Below are 19,180 nucleotides of genomic sequence, written 5' to 3' on the forward strand. Positions count from 1 at the left end.
GGACCCAAGTGGAAGAGTGAGGTTACAGGAAAATCAAGAAAATGGAGGATTTTAGGTACTTAGGGTCAACAGTCCAGAGCAATGGAGAGTGTGGAAAAGAGGTGAAGAAGCGTATACAGGCAGGATGTAACGGGTGGAGAAAAGTGTTAGGGGTGATGTGTGATAGAAGAGTTTCAGCTAAAATGAAAGGAAAGGTGTACAAAACTGTGGTGAGACCAGCGATGTTGTTTGGTCTAGAGACAGTGTCACTGAGGAAAAGACAGGAGACAGAGCTGGAGGTAGCAGAGATGAAGATGCTGAGGTTCTCTCTGGGAGTGACCAGCAAGGATAGGATCAAAAATGAGTACATCAGAGGGACAGCACATGTTACAGGTTTTGGGGATAAAGTCAGAGAGGCCAAACTGAGATGGTTTGGAAATATCCAGAAGAGAGATAGTGAATATATTGGTAGAAGGATGCTGAGTTTTGAACTGCCAGGCAGGAGGCCTAGAGGAAGACCAAAGAGGAGGTTTATGGATGTAGTGAAAGAGGACATGAAGGTAGTTTGGTGTGAGAGAATGTGAGAGAGGTGTGAGAGAGGATGCAGAAGACAGGGTTAGATGGAGACAACTGATTCGCTGTGGCGACCCCTGAAGGGAAAAAAGGAAAGGAAAAGAAGAAGAAGATTAAAATATTAAATCATCAAAACAATTGATTCCCCTCGTAACATAATTTGAGGTGTGACGTCACGTCAACCAGGAAGACCACAGGATTCATTTGCCTCTTCAATAACTGAGCAAACTGGATTATGAGTCTTCCCTCATGCCAAGAACAAGCTAATTTATTACTTTTAAGTCAGACTTCTGCTGGTAGAGTTCTTCAAAATGCCCATGTAAAGCCTCACATTACTGTCTAGTGTATTTATATATTAGTGTTTAGTATATTTGCACATTATTGTTTAGTACCGGTATATTTACTTTTGACAACTGCAACAAAAAAGTTGTTCCACCAAGAATAACTAGTTTGACTTTCCAGTCTTTTCTGGTGTTTGAACATGCAGTCTGTCATGCATGCTGAGCCTCTGTATGGGGTGCGGAGGTGCGAGGAGCATTGGAGACAAGAGCAATTTTGATATGATGAAACCTTAATGGAATCCAGATACTGATGAAATAGTTTTCTTTTTTTTCCTTCCTTGACATTGATTTGATGCTCTTTCTGATATCCGATTATAATGACCCACGGAAATTAACAAATTAAAGAAACATTATATACTGTTTATATTTTACACAGATCATGCAGCATACAGTTTAAGGTGATCAGTAATCTGGAGAAATAAGAGAAATGAAAAAAAAATACAATAAAAAATTCATCAAGTGAAGTCATGAAAAGAAAATGGATGCAGAGTTAAATATTGAACAGGTCAAATAATTAGTTAAAATAATTGGATAGAAGATAAAAATTATTTTGCTAATTGCAGTCGAAACGACACTCCTAATTACATCCTGGCAATAAAAAAAAAATCCATCTGTAAATCCATCTGTTGTACATCTTAAATTACCAACTTTAAATATAGTGCAAAATGTTTTCTTTGAAACAAGAACTGGAGGAAAATGTTAAATTGGCAAAATTGACTTCACAGTTAGGATTAATTTACTGCACAATCTGTCTTGGAGTAAGAAATGGTCGTCAAAATGACAGTAGGAATAGGAGAACAGCAAGCAATGGGGATGCTTTTGTTATGTATTAACTTGTGTTGTGTCTGAGCAGCTCCATCTATAAGGAGATAAAATCTACTCAGATATGAAAACATCATAAAACTTTGTGAATGTCTGTCTTTAGATGCGAGTTTGGCTTGTGAACGAATGACAAAGAAAAATTGGAATGATTCACATGACACGAGCACCGGAGAATGAAATAAATAAGTGCCAATAACTAATAGAAAAATAAAAAAACACAATGGAGGTAACAATGAAATTATAAATGCACTATAAAAACTGAAAGACAGGACTGACAGCAAAGACTATGACAACGCTGTTATGTTTGGTCAGAATCCAAGCAGTGTCTCAAAATGATTGTCAGACTGTCCATCAAAAGAAGTGACAAATGCTGTGTTATAAAGACATGCGTGTGAACTGCTTTCAAGCAAACTGAAGCCCTGAAACAAAGCATTCTGCTTTTAGCTGACACAGAATCAGCTCCCTGGAGGCAAGTGAAAGAATCTGCTAATTCTAGGTGACAGGTCTGTGACACAAGGCGTGCAAATGCTGGTCAGAACCTGAGATTGTTACAAGTTGAATAATCTCAACAACTATTGGATGGCCTGTTGTGAAGTGTCATACAAACATTCAAGTTCATCTAACTCTCTCTTTCACGCCACCATAAGGTTGACATTTTTGAAGATGTGTGAAATGTCTTACTAACATTTGGATAAACTGCCATTTAAACTCAACAGAGACATTCATGCTCCTCTCAATATAATCATAGTAACAATGGATTTCTGCGCGATATAGCATTTCATATTTATTGAATTTGTTTTACACCAAATTCTTCCAAATTAATGACGTTCATTAGCCTTAAGAAGTCACTCCTACTCAAAGATAATATTTGGCCTCTTTGATTTATCGCCAGCACTCTGCTGATTCATCAAGTTATCCCAGGGATTTCATGATGAAATGACAAAGCTGTTTAAATGACAACTGAGCAAACTATCTCCTGAAGAAAGCAGGAAGGGCTAAAATTAGTGTAAAAAATCATTTGTACATTATTGTATTCCTTTTATAAACAGTTTTTCTTTTCATAATTCAGACTCAATATAGTGGTATGACCGCAAATTCATCTCACTGTTTTTCATGCTTTTACTTAATAAAATTGATTTATGGATGGTTCGTTGGTTTACATGCACTGACCAAATGTGCCAAAACAACAGACGCAGCATTCGACTGAGATAAATGTTCTTCTTATTGGAGGACCATTACTCCTCTACATGCATGAACATAAACAATCTGAGATCATTTTATCTTAAGGCTTCATTTGGCTTTAGGGGACTGAACTCACTTGATGATAGCAACAAAAAAGAAGCATGTGTAGCATTAAAGATTGTTCATTATTCATGAGAGGAGAGGGGCTGTGCACAAAAACGTCAATGGTTTTGTAACCACCGGAAAATGACTCATCTTCTGTTTTTGGTTCAGGAATAGCATGCAATTTTAAATTATTGTATTTATAATTACTTCTCTCAAAATATGTGATTGGCCACTGTGTGGTGGCTGGACTCAACAATTACTGTGGGGCATGGGTGACGGGTGAAGCAATAGTAATCAACACGTCATTGAAACTCTAAACTCTATAAAGAACTCTTAAACATCCTGAATGTGTATCATGACTACTTGGGTTCATGCACATTGTGAATTATGCACAATGAGCGGCCCTGAAGCTTTGGGTTAATCCATTTTTGCTATCAATTTTATCTTTTCAATTCAGTGTCAGACAAAACGTATGTTTTCAGCTGGTTGAGTATGTAGAGTTCACTTCCATTAAAGCCTTAAAATATCGAGCTGTAAATTACCTAATAATGTTGTTGCAACATACAGGTATATTAGTATTATTCTGTAACATCTGACAGTTGAAGTAATGCTGTACTCTTGTCAAGAAGAAGGAAAAACGTTTTCAAGTAAGGTCAAGTCCATTACTGCATCCTCCAGGGAGCCTTACTGGAAAAGAGGACTAGAATGTTTTTCACACACAAAGAATTAAGTTGGCCCTATGACTCGGAAGGGGTTGTGTAAGGTTTGAACCAGTGTCTTAAATATTCATTATTATGAACATTAGGGCCAGTGTGACAGTATTTATTACAGCAGCAGGAGATTTGTCATTTGTAAGTTTTGAAAGCATGGCCAATAACTTTTTGTGACGGCTTGGATCTTTTTGCAAACACAGGACAAACGTGTTGAAAAGAGGAATTGGACAAGTCAATTACTGCGTCCTCAGGGGAGCCTGGCTGCAGCACGGGCAAAGTAATTTGCAGTGATTTTCAGTCTTAGTCCCTTTACTGTAACTCAGCGACTTTGTGAATGTCTGTTTGTGTGATGAGGTGAGTATGATTTATGGCTGCGTGTGTGTGTGTGTGTGTGTGTGTGTGTGTGTGTGTATGTGTATGTATGTGTGTGTGTGTGTGTGTGTGTGTGTGTGTGCGTGTGCGTGTGTTTGTGTGTTTGCAATGTGCATGTTATAGTCTATTACAAACCATGCAGTTGTGTTTGTCACTACGGATACCATGTACATTGGCCATTCTACCGAATTCGTGCAAAGTTGGAGACACATTTTTAAAAGTTGTTTTTTTCCAAAAACCTTGTCCGTACATAAATTGTGCCATTTTTCTACGGTACAAAGCTAGAACAGGTGCAGTCAAATTTCATAAAGTAATGCCTTCCCTGTTCTTGAATGTTTTCCCACACCTGAAATGTTTCACTATCGTAACACAGTAACACTACAATAAAAAGTATTATATTAATTTGTCAAAATTATGTGTTCATTCACCTTCTTATGAATATTTTTAGAATTTTATTATTATGGGTTTTACAACTAAATCACTTGAAATCAATTTATTTTACAATATACTCCCTGTTACAGTAGTGACAGCACTGTTATGATAGTGACTGCACTTCTTGGTTGTGACCATGATTATGTTTACAAACACAAATGTTTATAATTAATAAAATTAGGTCATTTACTATTTTACATTACTTCGACATAGCAGCACATCTACTGCAACATGACATTCGACCATCTAACATGTTTTGTACTTGAAAGTGCATTAAAGAACAAAAATAAAGAACATTAATAATCAAGTGATGTTCAATATTGTTAATGTGTATGCTCCACAGGTAAGATGTGAGCTGGAGGAGAATGAGAAATTCTACTGGGACGTTGATGAAGTGATGCAGAGCATACCTAGAAGTGAGAGAGTTGTCATTGGTGCAGACTTCAATGGATATATTGGTACAGGAAACAGAGGTGATGAGGAGGTGATGGGCAGGTTTGGTATTCAGGAGAGCTCAATGACTTAGGCACTGTTTGGTCTGTCCTCAGAGTGGTGGATCCTCGGCAATCGGTCACCTCTGTGTGCTTCATCGGCTGGTGGTGACTCGCTCTACTGGATGGATCAGCGTGCCTTTGTCATACATTTATTATTGTTACTGTTATTATTATTGTTTTGTTAATCTGTACATGCGGTATCTATTGCTTCGTCTGTCCACTCCTGGAAGAGGGGTCCCTCCTCTGCAGTCTTCCTGAGGTTTCTCCCATCCATTTTTTCCCCTGTTAAAAAGGGTTTTGGGGGGAGTTGTTCCTTATCCGATGTGAGGGTCGCACTGCTTGCAGTGCACAAAGGTCAGAGGGATATCGTCCATGTGCAGACTGTAAAGCCCTTTGAGACATTGTTTGTGAATCTGGGCTATATAAAAAGAAATAAACTTGAAACTTGAAACTTGAGGAGAGGAATGCAGAAGGACAGATGGTGGTTGAGTAATACTATAAGACTATAGTAAGGTGTTAAGACAGGCTCTGGGAGGTCAGGAGGTGCTTCCAGATGACTGGACAACTACAGCTAATGTGATCAGGGATACAGGTATGAGAGTACTTGGTGTGTCATCTGGAAGGAAAGTAGATAAGGAGACTTGGTGGTGGAATGAAGAGGTAGAGGAGTGTTTACAGAGATGGAGGTTAGCTAAAAAGTGGGACACTGAGAGGACTGAGGACAGTAGACAGGAGTACAGGGAGATCTAGCGTAAGATGAAAGTAGAGGTAGCAAAGGCCAAACAAAGAAGCTTATGATGACTTGTATGCTAGGTTGGACAGTAAGGAGGGAGAGACTGATCTACGCAGGTTGGCAAGACAGAGAGAGACTGAAAGGACGTGCAGCAGGTTAGGGTGATTCAGGAGAGGGATGGAAGTGTATTGACAGGTGCCAGTAGTGTGATGGAAAGACGGAAAGAGTACTTTGAAGAGTTGATGAATGACGAAAATGAGAGTGAACAAAGACTAGAAGAGATGGCTGTTGTGGACCAGGAAGTAACAAAGATTAGTCAGGATGAAATGAGCAGGGTAATGAAGAAGATGAAGAGTGGAAAGGCACTCGGTCCTGATGATATACCGGTGGAGATATGGAAGTGTCTATGAGAGGTGGCAGTAGAGTGTCTGACTGGGTTGTTCAACAGGATCTTAGATAGTGAGAAGATGCCTGCGGAATGGAGAAGTGCAGTGGTTACTATCAATGCAGTTATGGGAAAGAGTAGTCGAAGCTAGGCTAAGGGCAGAAGTGAGCATTTGTGAGCAGCAGTATGATTTCATGCCAAAAAAGTGTACTACGGATCCAGTATTTGCTTTGGGGATGTTGATAGAGAAGTACAGAGAAGGACAAACGGAGCTGCATTGTGTTTTTGTAGATCTGGTGAAAGCTTATGACAGGGTGCCCAGAGAGGAACTGTGGTATTGTATGAGGAAGTCCGGAGTGGCAGAGAAGTATGTTAGAGCGGTGCAGGACATGTATGAGGACTGTAAGACAGTGGTGAGGTGTGCTGTAGGTGTGACAGAATAGTTCAAGGTGGAGATGGGAATGCATCAGGGATCAGCTCTGAGCCCCTTCTTGTTCGCTATATTGATGGACAAGCTGACAGACGAGGTTAGACAGGAATCTCCATTGTCTATGATGTTTGCAGATGGCACTGATCTGTAGTAAGAGCAGGGAAGAGTTGGAGGAGAAGCTAAAGAGGTGGAGGTTTGTCCTGGAAAGGAGAGGAATGAAGGTTAGCCGCAGTAAAACAGAACACATGTGTGTGAATGAGAGGGACCCAAGTGGAAGAGTGACGTTACAGGGAGAACAGATCAAGAAGGTGGAGGATTTTAAATACTTTAGGTCAACAGTCCAAAGCAATGGAGTGTGGAAAAGAGGTGAAGAAGCGTGTTCAGGCAGGATGGAACAGGTGGAGAAAAGTGTCAGCTGTGATGTGTGATAGAAGAGTTTCAGCTAAAATGAAAAGAAAGGTGCACAAAACTGTGGTGAGACCAGCGATGTTGTTTGGTCTAGAGACAGTGTCACTGAGGAAAAGACAGGAGACAGAGCTGGAGGTAGCAGAGACGAAGATGCTGAGGTTCTCTTTTGGAGTGACCAGAATGGATAGGATCAGAAAAGAGTACATCAGAGGGACAGCAAATGTTAGAGGTTTTGGAGATAAAGCCAGAGAGGCCAGACTGAGATGGTTTGGACATGTCCAGAGGAGAGATAGTGAATATATTGGTAGAAGAGTGCTGAGTTTTGAACTTCCATGCAGGAGGCCTAGGGGAAGACCAAAGAGGAGGTTTACGGATGAAGTGAAAGAGAACATGAAGGTAGTTGGTGTGAGAGAAGAGAATGCAGAAGACAGGGTTAGATAGAGGCAACTGATTTGCTGTGGCAACCCCTGAAGGGAAAAGCCTAAAGGAGAAAAAGAAGAAGAGATTGGGACAACTGCTTCCCAATAGGAAATACCTAGGAAGGCAGCATAAATGATGATTTTCTACATATTTAGTTTAATTACTATCTGGTTATAGTATTGTGTTCAACTAAATCACACGATAATCTATGTAAATATTGAAAGTCTGAATCCTTACTTGTTTTGTTAAAAAGTTTGTTGTTGTGGGACAGCAATTTGCCAGAATTCAGTAGGATGGCCCGTATGCGGAATACTTGTGCAATGAGTTTATGGCTGCGTATGTGGTTCTGTGTGTGTGTGTGTGTGTGTGTGTGTGTGTGTGTGTGTGTGTGTGTGTGTGTGTGTGTGTGCGTGCGTGTGTGTCTGTGTGGTAGTTATTCTTGTCCTCTTTTCTTCTGGGATGCTGAAATGCTGAATTAAAGTGATTTCTTTGTCAGCATTTTGCAAATAGCCACTGTGAGTGTGTCTCAGAATGAGGGTAGGTAATGCACTTCATGAGGCATAAAAAAACACCAGAAGAGAGTTTGATGCCCTCATTAAAAAGAGAGATATAAGGGTTGATAATGAGGTTAACTTTGAGGGAAAATTTGGAATTTTGTTGGAGATGAGACAACACTCTGATTTCAAGTTATAATAATCTCCCCCAAAAAAACATAACCTTGAGCTTTGGGGGCTGAATAATTAGTTTGTTCATAAAGTGGGGCAAAGCAAAACGGCAACGCTACCAGTAGGGAGGAAGTGTTTGATACGGAGAACACCTTGTCATTCAGTTTGTGCTGAAAACAAATCCCTTCGGTCAGTATCAGGTGAGGAAGACAAATGCTCCAAAAGAGTTGCGCCTACTTGTGTTATTTTTACATACGTCCCTTGTATATAGCCATGGTAGTTGCACTTGTCAGCTTTCTGTGGGAATTTTCAAAGCCCTAGGTGATTTCTTCACTCGCAATTAGGTTTAATTGTGGTCAAATCTGTCAATTCAAAAAGCACTAGAAAGCTCTGGTGGGGATGTTCGTTTGGGCTGGGATATCTGCCTGACTGTGGCAGTTTGTTTGGTCCCATATGGTATGGAAGCACCGCAAATATTTTAGACTGTTATTGGGAACATTCAGAAAATAATTTTCCAATTATTTGTTGAGTTTCCCTACATTTGTACCTTTGCTTGTGTACTTTAACTGAGGGGAACAAATGCATGGTTAAAATAATGCTATAGTGTGGATTGAAAGGAACATTTCTAAATAGAATTTTTCAATAGGAATAAATTCACCATAGTTTGTTGTCAGCAGAGGACTGAGACTTTATGACAGCTAGTCTATGTGAACAGACTGATTTAGGCTCTATTTAAAAGTAATATCCAGATAAACATTATGATGTCCAAAACAATATTTTTTGAATTACCAAACAAAGATGTCTTTGTTGGTTGCACTGCAGCAGCAGCTTTGGACACATTTCACTGTGTGCTGCACGTCCTCAACAAATTAATCAATAAAGAACATTTATTCATTGAAGGCAGCAAAATACAGTAGAACCAGGTGCAAAACCAATTCAAACCTACCAGTAAAAATTTTACTGTCTGCAATGCTCAACCACTCATTTCCACTGTACACTTTACAAAAGCCAAGTATACAGACACGGACACAAACGCACGCACACATGCACACACACACAGACACACACACACACACACACACACACACACACGCACACACACACACACAAAATGCAGTGACCAACTTGGTGCTTAGGTACACGGAAAGTGCACTGAGGCACTTTACAGTATTGAGGTCAGACTCCGCCATGCTTGCTGAGCTTCATCAATCTCCAGGAGCTGTTACCAACCAGCTGAGAAAAGAGAGAAAATTTGGAAGAATGGAAGTGGAGGAAGAGAGATGAAAGTAACTGCACTACAGAAGGAGGTGAGAAACAATAGGAGAAAACAAAAGGAGACAGACATTAAAGCAGAAATACAAATACAGGAAAAGAGAAAAAAGTAAAGAAAACAACATGAGGGGAAACAAGACACATAAGAGAGGAAGGAGTGACGAGTAACTGATGTTAGGGGTGAGTAAAAGAAAGATGAAAGAAACAGAGTTGGGTCATAAAAATTAAAAATGTGGGGGGGAAAGGAAGGAATCAGATGGATGGAAGGACAAACAGAGATTCCAAGGTGGGAGGAAAATAAGCAGCTTATTAAAAGGGCTGGGCTGAAGACAGAGAAATAGCAGCAACAGCAGCAACAGCTTTTTTCTGCTATTCTCCTGAGAAATCTGTGGTTAATATGTTGCAGAGGAAAAACATTTTGCTTACTGCCCTTAAAAGCAGGCTTAACAAGGACAACCCAAAAGGCCCAGCAGAGAGAGATAAAACATTGCTGCTGACAGCAGCCAATTCAGCTGAGGTGCTGGACAGAACTGGGTTGGCATCTTCATCACCTCATTTGGAATAACATGTGGCATTTAATGGAATGTTTGAATCACTTCGGCTTACAATATAATTTAAATGTTTTCTGCATCCACACTAAAACCAGTGGGAAGTAAAGCACAGCTTCTTAATCCATCATACCACACAGCGCATAGAAACCCAATCAGCAGTGCGCCTAAACAGTATTATTTCAGACCACGTACAATGATTTTTAAAAAAAAGAAAATATGTATCCAGATGGTCAAGTAACTGGAAAAACTCCATTTGTGTTGATGTGGATGGACCATAACCTTTATCAGAGGTCAGTGTGAGCAAACCGACACAATCAACATTGGGGGCGGCCGTGGCTCAGTGGTATCGCGGGTCGTCCAATGATTCAAGATCGGCGGTTCGATTCCCTCTCCCGCCGAGTCATTTGTCGTTGTGTCCTTGGGCAAGACACTTTACCCTCCTTGCCTCCAGTGGGGCACTTGCTGGTGTGTGAATGTGTGTGATTGTTCCGGTGGTGGTCGGAGGGGCCGTAGGCCCAGATTGGCAGCCACGCCTCCGTCAGTCTGCCCCAGGGCAGCTGTGGCTACATACTGTATGTAGATTACCATCACCAAGTATGAATGAGGAGTGAATGAATAATGGATCCAATTTAAAAGCGACTTTGAGTGTCCAGAAAAGCGCAATATAAATCTAATCCATTATTATTATTATGAAAATCATCTATCCATCCATTTCTCACTATCATCTCATTAACAGCTTATTCGTATTGCAGGTCTGAGGTGTGCTGGAGCCTATCTCAGCTAGCTATGGGCGACCAGCGGGGTATACCCCAGATAAGACACCGAGTCATTGCAAATAAAAGTAACATAATAAAAGAGCAGTAAACAAACTAGAATCACTTCAAAAAAAATTATTTCTTGAGAAAGCAAATGTTAAAAACGCAAAAAAAATTAACAGGACATAAAAAGGTGCTATAATTTTGTCTCTTTAGGGATTGATGCTGTTCTTTAATCCTGTCTTTTAATAGAAGTATTGATATTTTCTATGACTTTTTCTTCACCAGTTCAACTAAAGAAAATGGATAGTTTCACTGTTTATTTTGGTTATTTTTATGACTGCTTCCTTAAGATTCTCCTACTTAAGATCTACTCCTGAAAGACATTAGCAGTTTGAGTGTAATGGCCAAACATCAATGTAATTGGATGTTTCCATCAGAACCAAACTTGTCCTTTGACCTCACAGCATACCAATACGTTCATTATGTTGACTTAAAAGGCCACATGTATGCCAAAAAATAAGATTTTTTTGGGGGGGAAAAAGATGTTCCAATTCATGCTGCGTGAATTCCAATATTACACGCCTCCTGTCTCATCAGAGAGCAATAAAGTTAGCTTCAGACATTTTTTCATCCATTTATGACCATTTAAGTAAACAGAAAATGTGGAAAGTCTCTGGTCCTGACCAATCAGTTAGGGATACTTTGCTTCATGTGTTTGTACAGAGCAGTTGTTCTGCTGTGATAAGGCCTTTAAAACTTTTAAGGCTCACAAAGCACCAAATACTTGGCACTCTGACTAAAACTCCCACGCTTTAGATGATGGTGGGTAAGTATTTACACGATGCTGTACCATATCTGTGATGCCAAGAGTTGTTGTTTGCAACAAATCAATCCAATCCATTTAACATTTGTAGCTTATCATGTCTTGATTATTGTTAACAGTGTTTTGGTACAGGACTCTAATTGAGGTTTGCTTGTACACATTAGATGGATTTAATGAATGTTTAGTAAGTGCTGTTATTCAATAGACATACTTTTACAGAATTTGTATTTATACTTGTGTAATTAAAAAATCTGATAAAGAGTTCAATTACAGAAATACATTTACATAGATAATTGACATTTTGTTCAAAATGTTGATGTGATATAATTTTCACATCACTCTAAGGAAGTCTGAAATGGTGTTCAGACCATGTGTGATTGTAGATCAAGTTAAAATAAATTAAATATTTCTGCTTTTACTACTTGTTAGTTTTTTGCCGAATGTCACAAATTGAAATTTTGTCACCTTCTGTGTGTTCAGCTCAGTGTGTGACTGAGCTGGGAAAAGGCAAACCAAAAACTAGCTCACAAAATCTGTATCTAACACAAAGATATGTATATGCATGGATTGAAAAAAATTTTCCCCATTAGGGGATTAATAAAGTGGATCTATCTTCTTCATCTTCTTCTTGTCCAAAGACAGAAGAAAACGGAGTGAAAAGATACGGAGGGAGATAAAGTGTCAATCTGTATAGCCTTCACTTGGTAAAGCCACCATGATGTCTCTGATATTAAACTTCAGTCATCTTTGAATTGGAATCACACACTTATCTAGCTCCCTGTCACTTCCCTTAAATATTTTTTGTTTTCCTGAATTTCCAATACTTAAATCATCCACTGCACTTTCTGATATCAATAGTACAGTACTTTAATTTTTCTTTTTGTCCCCATCTTCCTTCGGCTCTTTCTCTGTTGAAGCCATTATCTTCAATCCATATCCTCCCGTTGGTTTGTCTAGGCCACAGCTCGACACACACACACACACACACACACACACACACACACACACACACACACACACACACACACACACACACACACACACACACACACACACACACACACACACACACACACACACACACACACACACACACACACACACACACACACACACACACACACACACACACACACACACACACACACACACAGTATCCAGACAGCTGAATATGGCTCACACATGCTGGTATCAAGCATCCTTCCTGTGTAAACTTTCAGACTGTTATCAGTAGGATTGTGATGATTTCCCTGCTCATGGCTTTGGAGTTGCTCATCTTATCTATCAAAAGAGGCAATGTTTCGATCAATCATCACTTCTATACCTGTGACTGTGTTGAATACCAGAACATCTTAGAATGCTATTTCATTTTAATTTGGATCTGGATGGCAATAAGCACAACCATAAAAAAGTGATGCAATTGCATCCATGTAAAAACTCCCTGTAGTATACTGTATATTCGTCATCAAGTTGATCTGTGGTTATAAATTTATAGAATGTTGACACCCAAAACAATCTATGTGCATTATTCTCCTTTAATAACAAACAAAGAGTGTTTCCAGTTGTTTCCTTGATCCATTTTCTGTTCTTGTTTTAATAATTCTAGTAAGCATTACAGGTTTATAGTGTGAATGTTATTTCCTTTTTGGGTGGGTGTTTTATTCATTTCCATAAAACAATGCCTGCATGACTTCACAACTAAATAATTTTGACAACTTCACCTAACTTTATTCAACTTATTCAAATCAATTGAGATTATAATGACAACAATACAGATCGAGTCTGTTGATGTAAATGTAAATCATCACAACACATGAATTGTTTTTGGGTCAGGGTCCTTTTCACTGTTTCACTTCAGTTAATGGGGCCCCGTCATTGATACTGATACAGTATAATTAAACCCATCATGTGATGTCAGTTATGTTATTGAATAAGATAAATACTGAAAGTAAATAATTTAATTCACCATGTTGACATCTCCATAAGAAAAATGTAGCCCCGCTGGTCTTTTTGGCAACAATAACGTTATACTTAATATACACTTAATGTATTGTTTCAACCAGACTGAAGCTGCTCACCCTTCATATGTGACATACTGTAATGTATCTACAGTAGTGGTAAGATCTTAAGCCCCAGCCCGAGTCCAAGCCCGACCTGGCCCAAAATTCGGATCAGGTCGGGCTCAAAAATTCAGTAATTACATTCAGGTCAGGCTTTAATACCCTCGGGCTTGGGTTGGGTTGGGCTGCATTTTTTTTGGACTAGGGCTCGGGCTTAAAATCTTAAGATCCAAGCCCGACCCGGCCCGAACTTTTTCAATAAATACCGTATTGGCCCAAATATAAGACTGTGTTTTTTGCATTGAAATAAGACTGAAAAAGTGGGGGTCGTCTTACATTCGGGGTCTAGACGTTATACCCATTCACAATGCTAGATGGCGCCAGATAACTTTAAAGCGAATGTTGAACTTAACTCCCAGGCAAAAGCGAACCCGTCACGAAGAAGAAAAATAAAAAATAGCGGTAAGAAAGAAAACAGAAGAAAATAAGAGAAGAAATAAACAGAAAATGGAGAAATGTAGCGACAATCTGGAGAAAAGTGGGTCGAAGATCGGCTAGGTTAACCGGCAGCTAAGGAGAAGTTATGATGCAAACTTCAAGATGATGGTGATAAATGAGGCAGTCTTCAAACAATTGCAAAGCGGCTGTGAAATATGGTGTCACAAAGTGTAATGTACGGAGATGTACTGTAATTACTTTCTGTTTAAAAATTAAATTTGGTCTTTTTCAAACTTGAGTCTTGAAAAAGAGGAGGTCGTCTTATATTCGGGCCAATATGGTATATATCTATATATTATGCATCTCAAACGATCTATGGATATTAAACTAAGGAATATCCTTATAAAAGAAATACTTTAAGTAAAACAGAGAAGGTGCTGTATGAGAAACATCCATCTCCAATACCTGCTCAGTTCCCTCCGTGCATCAGCTGTATCTTCTACTGTCACTTTACCTTTTCCGATGGAGGTAAGATCTTAAGCCCGAGTCCAAGCTCGATCCGGCTGGGTCGGGCTCAAAATGTCAATAATTATGTTCGGGTTGGGTCGGGCCTTAGTACCCCGGGCTCGGGTCGGGCTTTAATACCCTCAGGTCGGATCGGGCTGGATTTTTTAGGCCCTATTTTACCTCTAATCTACAGCACTGCTTTTCATAGAAAATACATTTTTCCCCTGTACAGAAATACACTAACACACTGCTATATATTGTATCACCTCTATCGTGTATGAAACTGGCTATTTTACAGTAGTGACAGCGTTATATTTTAAATACGAAAAATTAAATTAAAAAATGCTTGTACTCACCAAAACAGTTGTTCAAATGGCTTATTTAAATACAAAATCCATTCTCCTTTATTTCCTCAAGAACACTTTGATGACTTGGTTGTACAGTTTATCCCTGCGTTTTAAATCCAGCAACAAATTAGCTCGTTCAGGGATCGGACGACCTTGTCTCACAAGAGCTTCTCTTCAAATGTGCGTCTGCATAGCACCGCCTTCTCAGAGTAAGTATCCAATCACAGGACACGTACATGTCAGGACAAGGGCTAGCTAGCAGATCCTAGAAGGCCAACTCGTGATCAGATTGCCTATCGCATCTGTTTATTAACTATAAATGTCCGATTTCTCACAGTGCAGGGACCCCTCCATTCTAGATTCTGAAGGGCCTGAACAGATTTCATTCAACCTGGCAACACAAGCTAGCTGAACCTAAAAATAGAACACTGACCCAGTGTTGGCCCATGTTAATTATATCCCAATTTATATATGTATATATTTATACGTATATTAAAATATATTTAAGGAAAATACATTAATATATAACTAACTTGTATCATAAATATTATCATGAGTTCTGGTTATGTCAGGCCAGCAAAGAAGGCCTCGCTGGCCCTGACGGCCCACCACTCCTTAAAATTAAATAAATAAGTTTGATTACTGGTGAGAAGATAATCAATTTTCCAGAATTTGTTTGCATCTTTCCAGGACTCAAAATACGATGAGAATAAACACTAAAGGATTTATAAACTACATCCTGGTATTGATCCAGATTAGTATCATAATCAGAGTTTATTCTTCCCTGACAGGGACTGAAGCCTACAACGCTTACACAGAAATGGCACAATATCAACCAGAGAAAACCTTATGCAAACAAATCTGATTTAGTTCCAAGTGACCTGAAGCTTTAACTAAACCGTGGCTGCCACTGCATGGCTTCACTGGTTTTTCTCAGTCACCATCAAACTAAAAAATGGCAACAACAAGCTGCATGATACAGAGCCAGGGTAAAAGAAACAGCACAGAGAGGACAAATGACAAGGATGGGAAACATAAGGAGAAAAACAGAGAAACTTACATGTTTCTCTCCTTCGATCCTCTTGTCAGCCTGTTGAACAGCTTCCAGATACTTAAAATGCAGCTCCATCAGTCGATCGACCTGGAAAGAGAATGAAATAGAAGCAGACAAAGACAAAGTGAGAAATGCAGCATTCAAGAAAGCCGGCAGAAATACGTGAGAGAAACATGAGAGCACAAAGAAGAAACAGAACAAGATGAGACTCAGCGGGTAAGCATGGAAAAATACTTTTCATTTTCTTTACGTTAATCATCCACAGATTTTAATCTGTTTTCTGCCTACCTGTTCAGTTGCTGGGTTTCATAAAGCAGGGAAAGAAAAAACGTAAAATTGTTGCATAAGCATACAACTCCAAAAAACTCCAACATTTATATTAAAACAATGGTTTGTAAATCTTCTTTCACCTTAGGGCACACAACAAGAAGATACCTGATGTTCGAACTGTGTTTTTTTAGTTAAAACATGTTTACCATTGCCATAAGTGTTTCAGAAGAAGAAAGTTTTCGAAGAGGAACTCTGTCCCTTTGTTGTTTGAGAAACAACTGCAGCTACTTATTGGTCCCAGGTGAAAGAGTCATCATATCTGATGTGTCACACATTTTCACAGGGGGCGGGTCTGGACCACAGCAGACTCTTTTGAATCCTGCTGTCGTTAGGCGAGAGAATGTGTCTTCATTTTCTTGTGTAACATAAGGAATGCCTACTTTTGTGAGTCTGTCTCAAAAGAGTCTGAGTTCAGAGAACTCATTAACATCTCTGAATGAAATCATAATAACAATATTCTTTATTGAATGACTTTAATGAGGTGCTGCTTGAGAAGTTACATGTAACAAACATTCAATGTTGATTTTTATCGTTGCTCCCTCGTGTCTAAGGTTTCTACAAATTCTCTCTACTTTTGATTATATTACATGGTGAAATTATCAAATTGCTTGAAATTGTTTGCTGGGAAATGTTCTTCAACTGTTTGACTGACGGTGTCATCTTCTTTGCCTGTGAATGACTGAATCCTAAGATGATGCCCTTTTCATACATATCCATGATACACATTGACAAGTAGCATTCATTTACAAAAATCACTGAAGCTGATGAAACAGAACTTCAGACATACCGCATCTTTATTGCTTTCAAATTAAGTGATTAGAAAATAGTTATTTTCTGTTTTTCAAATATTCAAATTTGTCAGTGTTTAACACAATCCCAACTTTTTTTAAATAATGAATTCAAGTCAAAGACATTAAACTGTCACATAAAATAAAAATAACTGTAGAAGTGGATGATGTAAATAAGACAGCAGAGGACAGTTAAGAGGGGGGGAAGACAGTCCTTTTTGAGTTGCACATTGAATGCCGGAGTAAGAAAAATCCAGCCATAGTGTCAGGTTTGATATTTTAATCTCTTTCATTTATTCTGAAACATGTGTCAGAACTTAATATAGAACAAGCAGTGAGACACCTGACTGTGACCTGAATGCATTTAAGCTACTGCTGTCAGCTGGTAAAATTAAAATTAGAATGATTAATACTCCAAATTTGTGTGTGGACGGAGTTAAAACCGGCTATTTTCTGATGTATAAAAGCACCATGTCAAAGACGTGTTGATAAACATGCTTTACAGTTGGATATTTGTTTGTGTGTTTCTTTCTTTATGAGTCGTAAAGTTTATCTATTTATTACTTAATTTATTCATTCATTCATTCATTCACGTTCCTCGCCAAAGACGCCGTCGCCAGTTCTGGCTCAGACCGGGATGCGCTGTCTGCTGGTGGGAGAACTCTGTGATGGGTGCGCTTGTTTTATTATACCGATATATTTGTTTTCATATGTTGGTATGAAGTCTGATATTGTAGCCACAAGAGGACACAAGCCAGCGTCTTATTGTGCCGGTCCCAAGCCCGGATAAATACAGAGGATTGTGTCAGGAAAGGCATCCGGCGTAAAACTTTTGCCAAATCAAAGATGCGAATCAAACCCATGACTTCCATACCGGATCAGTCGATGGCGCTGTTGACCTACAGGGTGCCCGTGGGAATTGGACAACTGTTGGTCGAAGGAGAGGAGCAAAGTGTGTTTTTAGGGAGAGAGAGGAGTGCCAAGAGTATAGGACTGAGAGTAGGGACGTTGAATGTTGGAACTATGACAGGAAAAGGTAGAGAGTTGGTTGACATGATGCAGAGGAGGAAGGTAGACATATTGTGTGTCCAGGAAGAAAGGTAGCAAGGCTAGAAGTTTAGCAGCAGGATTCAAGTTGTTCTATTATGGTGTAGATGGGAAGAGAAATGGAGTAGGAGTTATGTTGACGGGGGAGTTTGTTAGGAATGTCCTGGGGGCAAAAAGAGTGTCGGATAGAGTGATGAGTCTGAAACTAGAAAACAAAGGTGTGATGTTCAATGTTGTTAGTGGGTATGCTCCACAGGTAGGGTGTGAGCTGGAGGAGAAGGAAAGATTCTGGTTGCACTTTGATGAAGTGATGCAGAGCATACCTAGAAGTGAGAGAGTTGTCATTGGAGCAGACTTCAATGGACATGTTGGTGCAGGAAACAGAGGTGATGAGGAGGTGATGGGCAGGTTTGGTATCCAGGAGAGGAACGCAGAAGGACAGATGGTAGTTGACTTTGCAAAAAGGATGGAAATAGGTATAGTGAATACTTTCTTCCAGAAGAGGCAGGAACATAGGGTGACCTATAAGAGTGGTGGTAGGGGCACACAGGTAGACTACATCTTGTGTAGACGGTGTAACCTGAAGGAGATCAGTGACTGTAAAGTAGTGGCAGGCGATAGTGTAGCCAAACAGCATAGGATGGTGGTGTGCAGGATGACTCTGGTGGTGAGGAAGATGAAGAGGGCAGAGGCAGAGCAGAAAACGAAATGGTGGAAGCTGAAAAGAGTGTTGCATGACTTTTAGGAAGGAGTTAAGACAGGCTCTGGGTGGTCGGGAGGTGCAGCCAGATGACTGGACAACTACAGCTATTGTGATCAGAGACAAAAGTAAGAGAGTACTTGGTTTGTCATCTGGAAGGAAAGTAGATAAGGAGACTTGGTGGTAGAATGAGGAGGTACAGGAGTGTATACAGAGAAAGAGATTAGCTAAAAAGAAGTGGGACAATGAGAGGACTGAGGAGAGTAGACAGGAGTACAGGGAGATACAGTGTAAGGTGAAGGTAGAGGTAGCAAAGGCCAAAAAAGAAGCTTATGATGACTTGTATGCTAGGTTGGACAGTAAGGATGGAGAGACTGATCTATACAGGTTGGCAAGACAGAGAGACAGAGACGGGAAGGACGTGCAGCAGGTTAGGGTGATTAAGGAGAGG

The 19,180-nt window shown here is 39.6% G+C and overlaps 1 protein-coding gene across 1 annotated transcript in view; it reads right to left on the bottom strand.

The window, feature by feature from the left end:
- ctnnbl1 (catenin, beta like 1) overlaps nt 1–19,180 on the bottom strand; it is a 76,694-nt gene that overhangs the window by 16,535 nt on the left and 40,979 nt on the right. Inside the window, exon 13 of the mRNA XM_068331969.1 lies at nt 15,871–15,951. Coding sequence (XP_068188070.1) covers nt 15,871–15,951 — 81 coding nt within the window. The remainder of the gene's footprint in view (nt 1–15,870; nt 15,952–19,180) is intronic.

This window comes from Antennarius striatus, chromosome 2 (assembly GCF_040054535.1).
Source record: "Antennarius striatus isolate MH-2024 chromosome 2, ASM4005453v1, whole genome shotgun sequence".
Taxonomy (NCBI): domain Eukaryota; kingdom Metazoa; phylum Chordata; class Actinopteri; order Lophiiformes; family Antennariidae; genus Antennarius; species Antennarius striatus.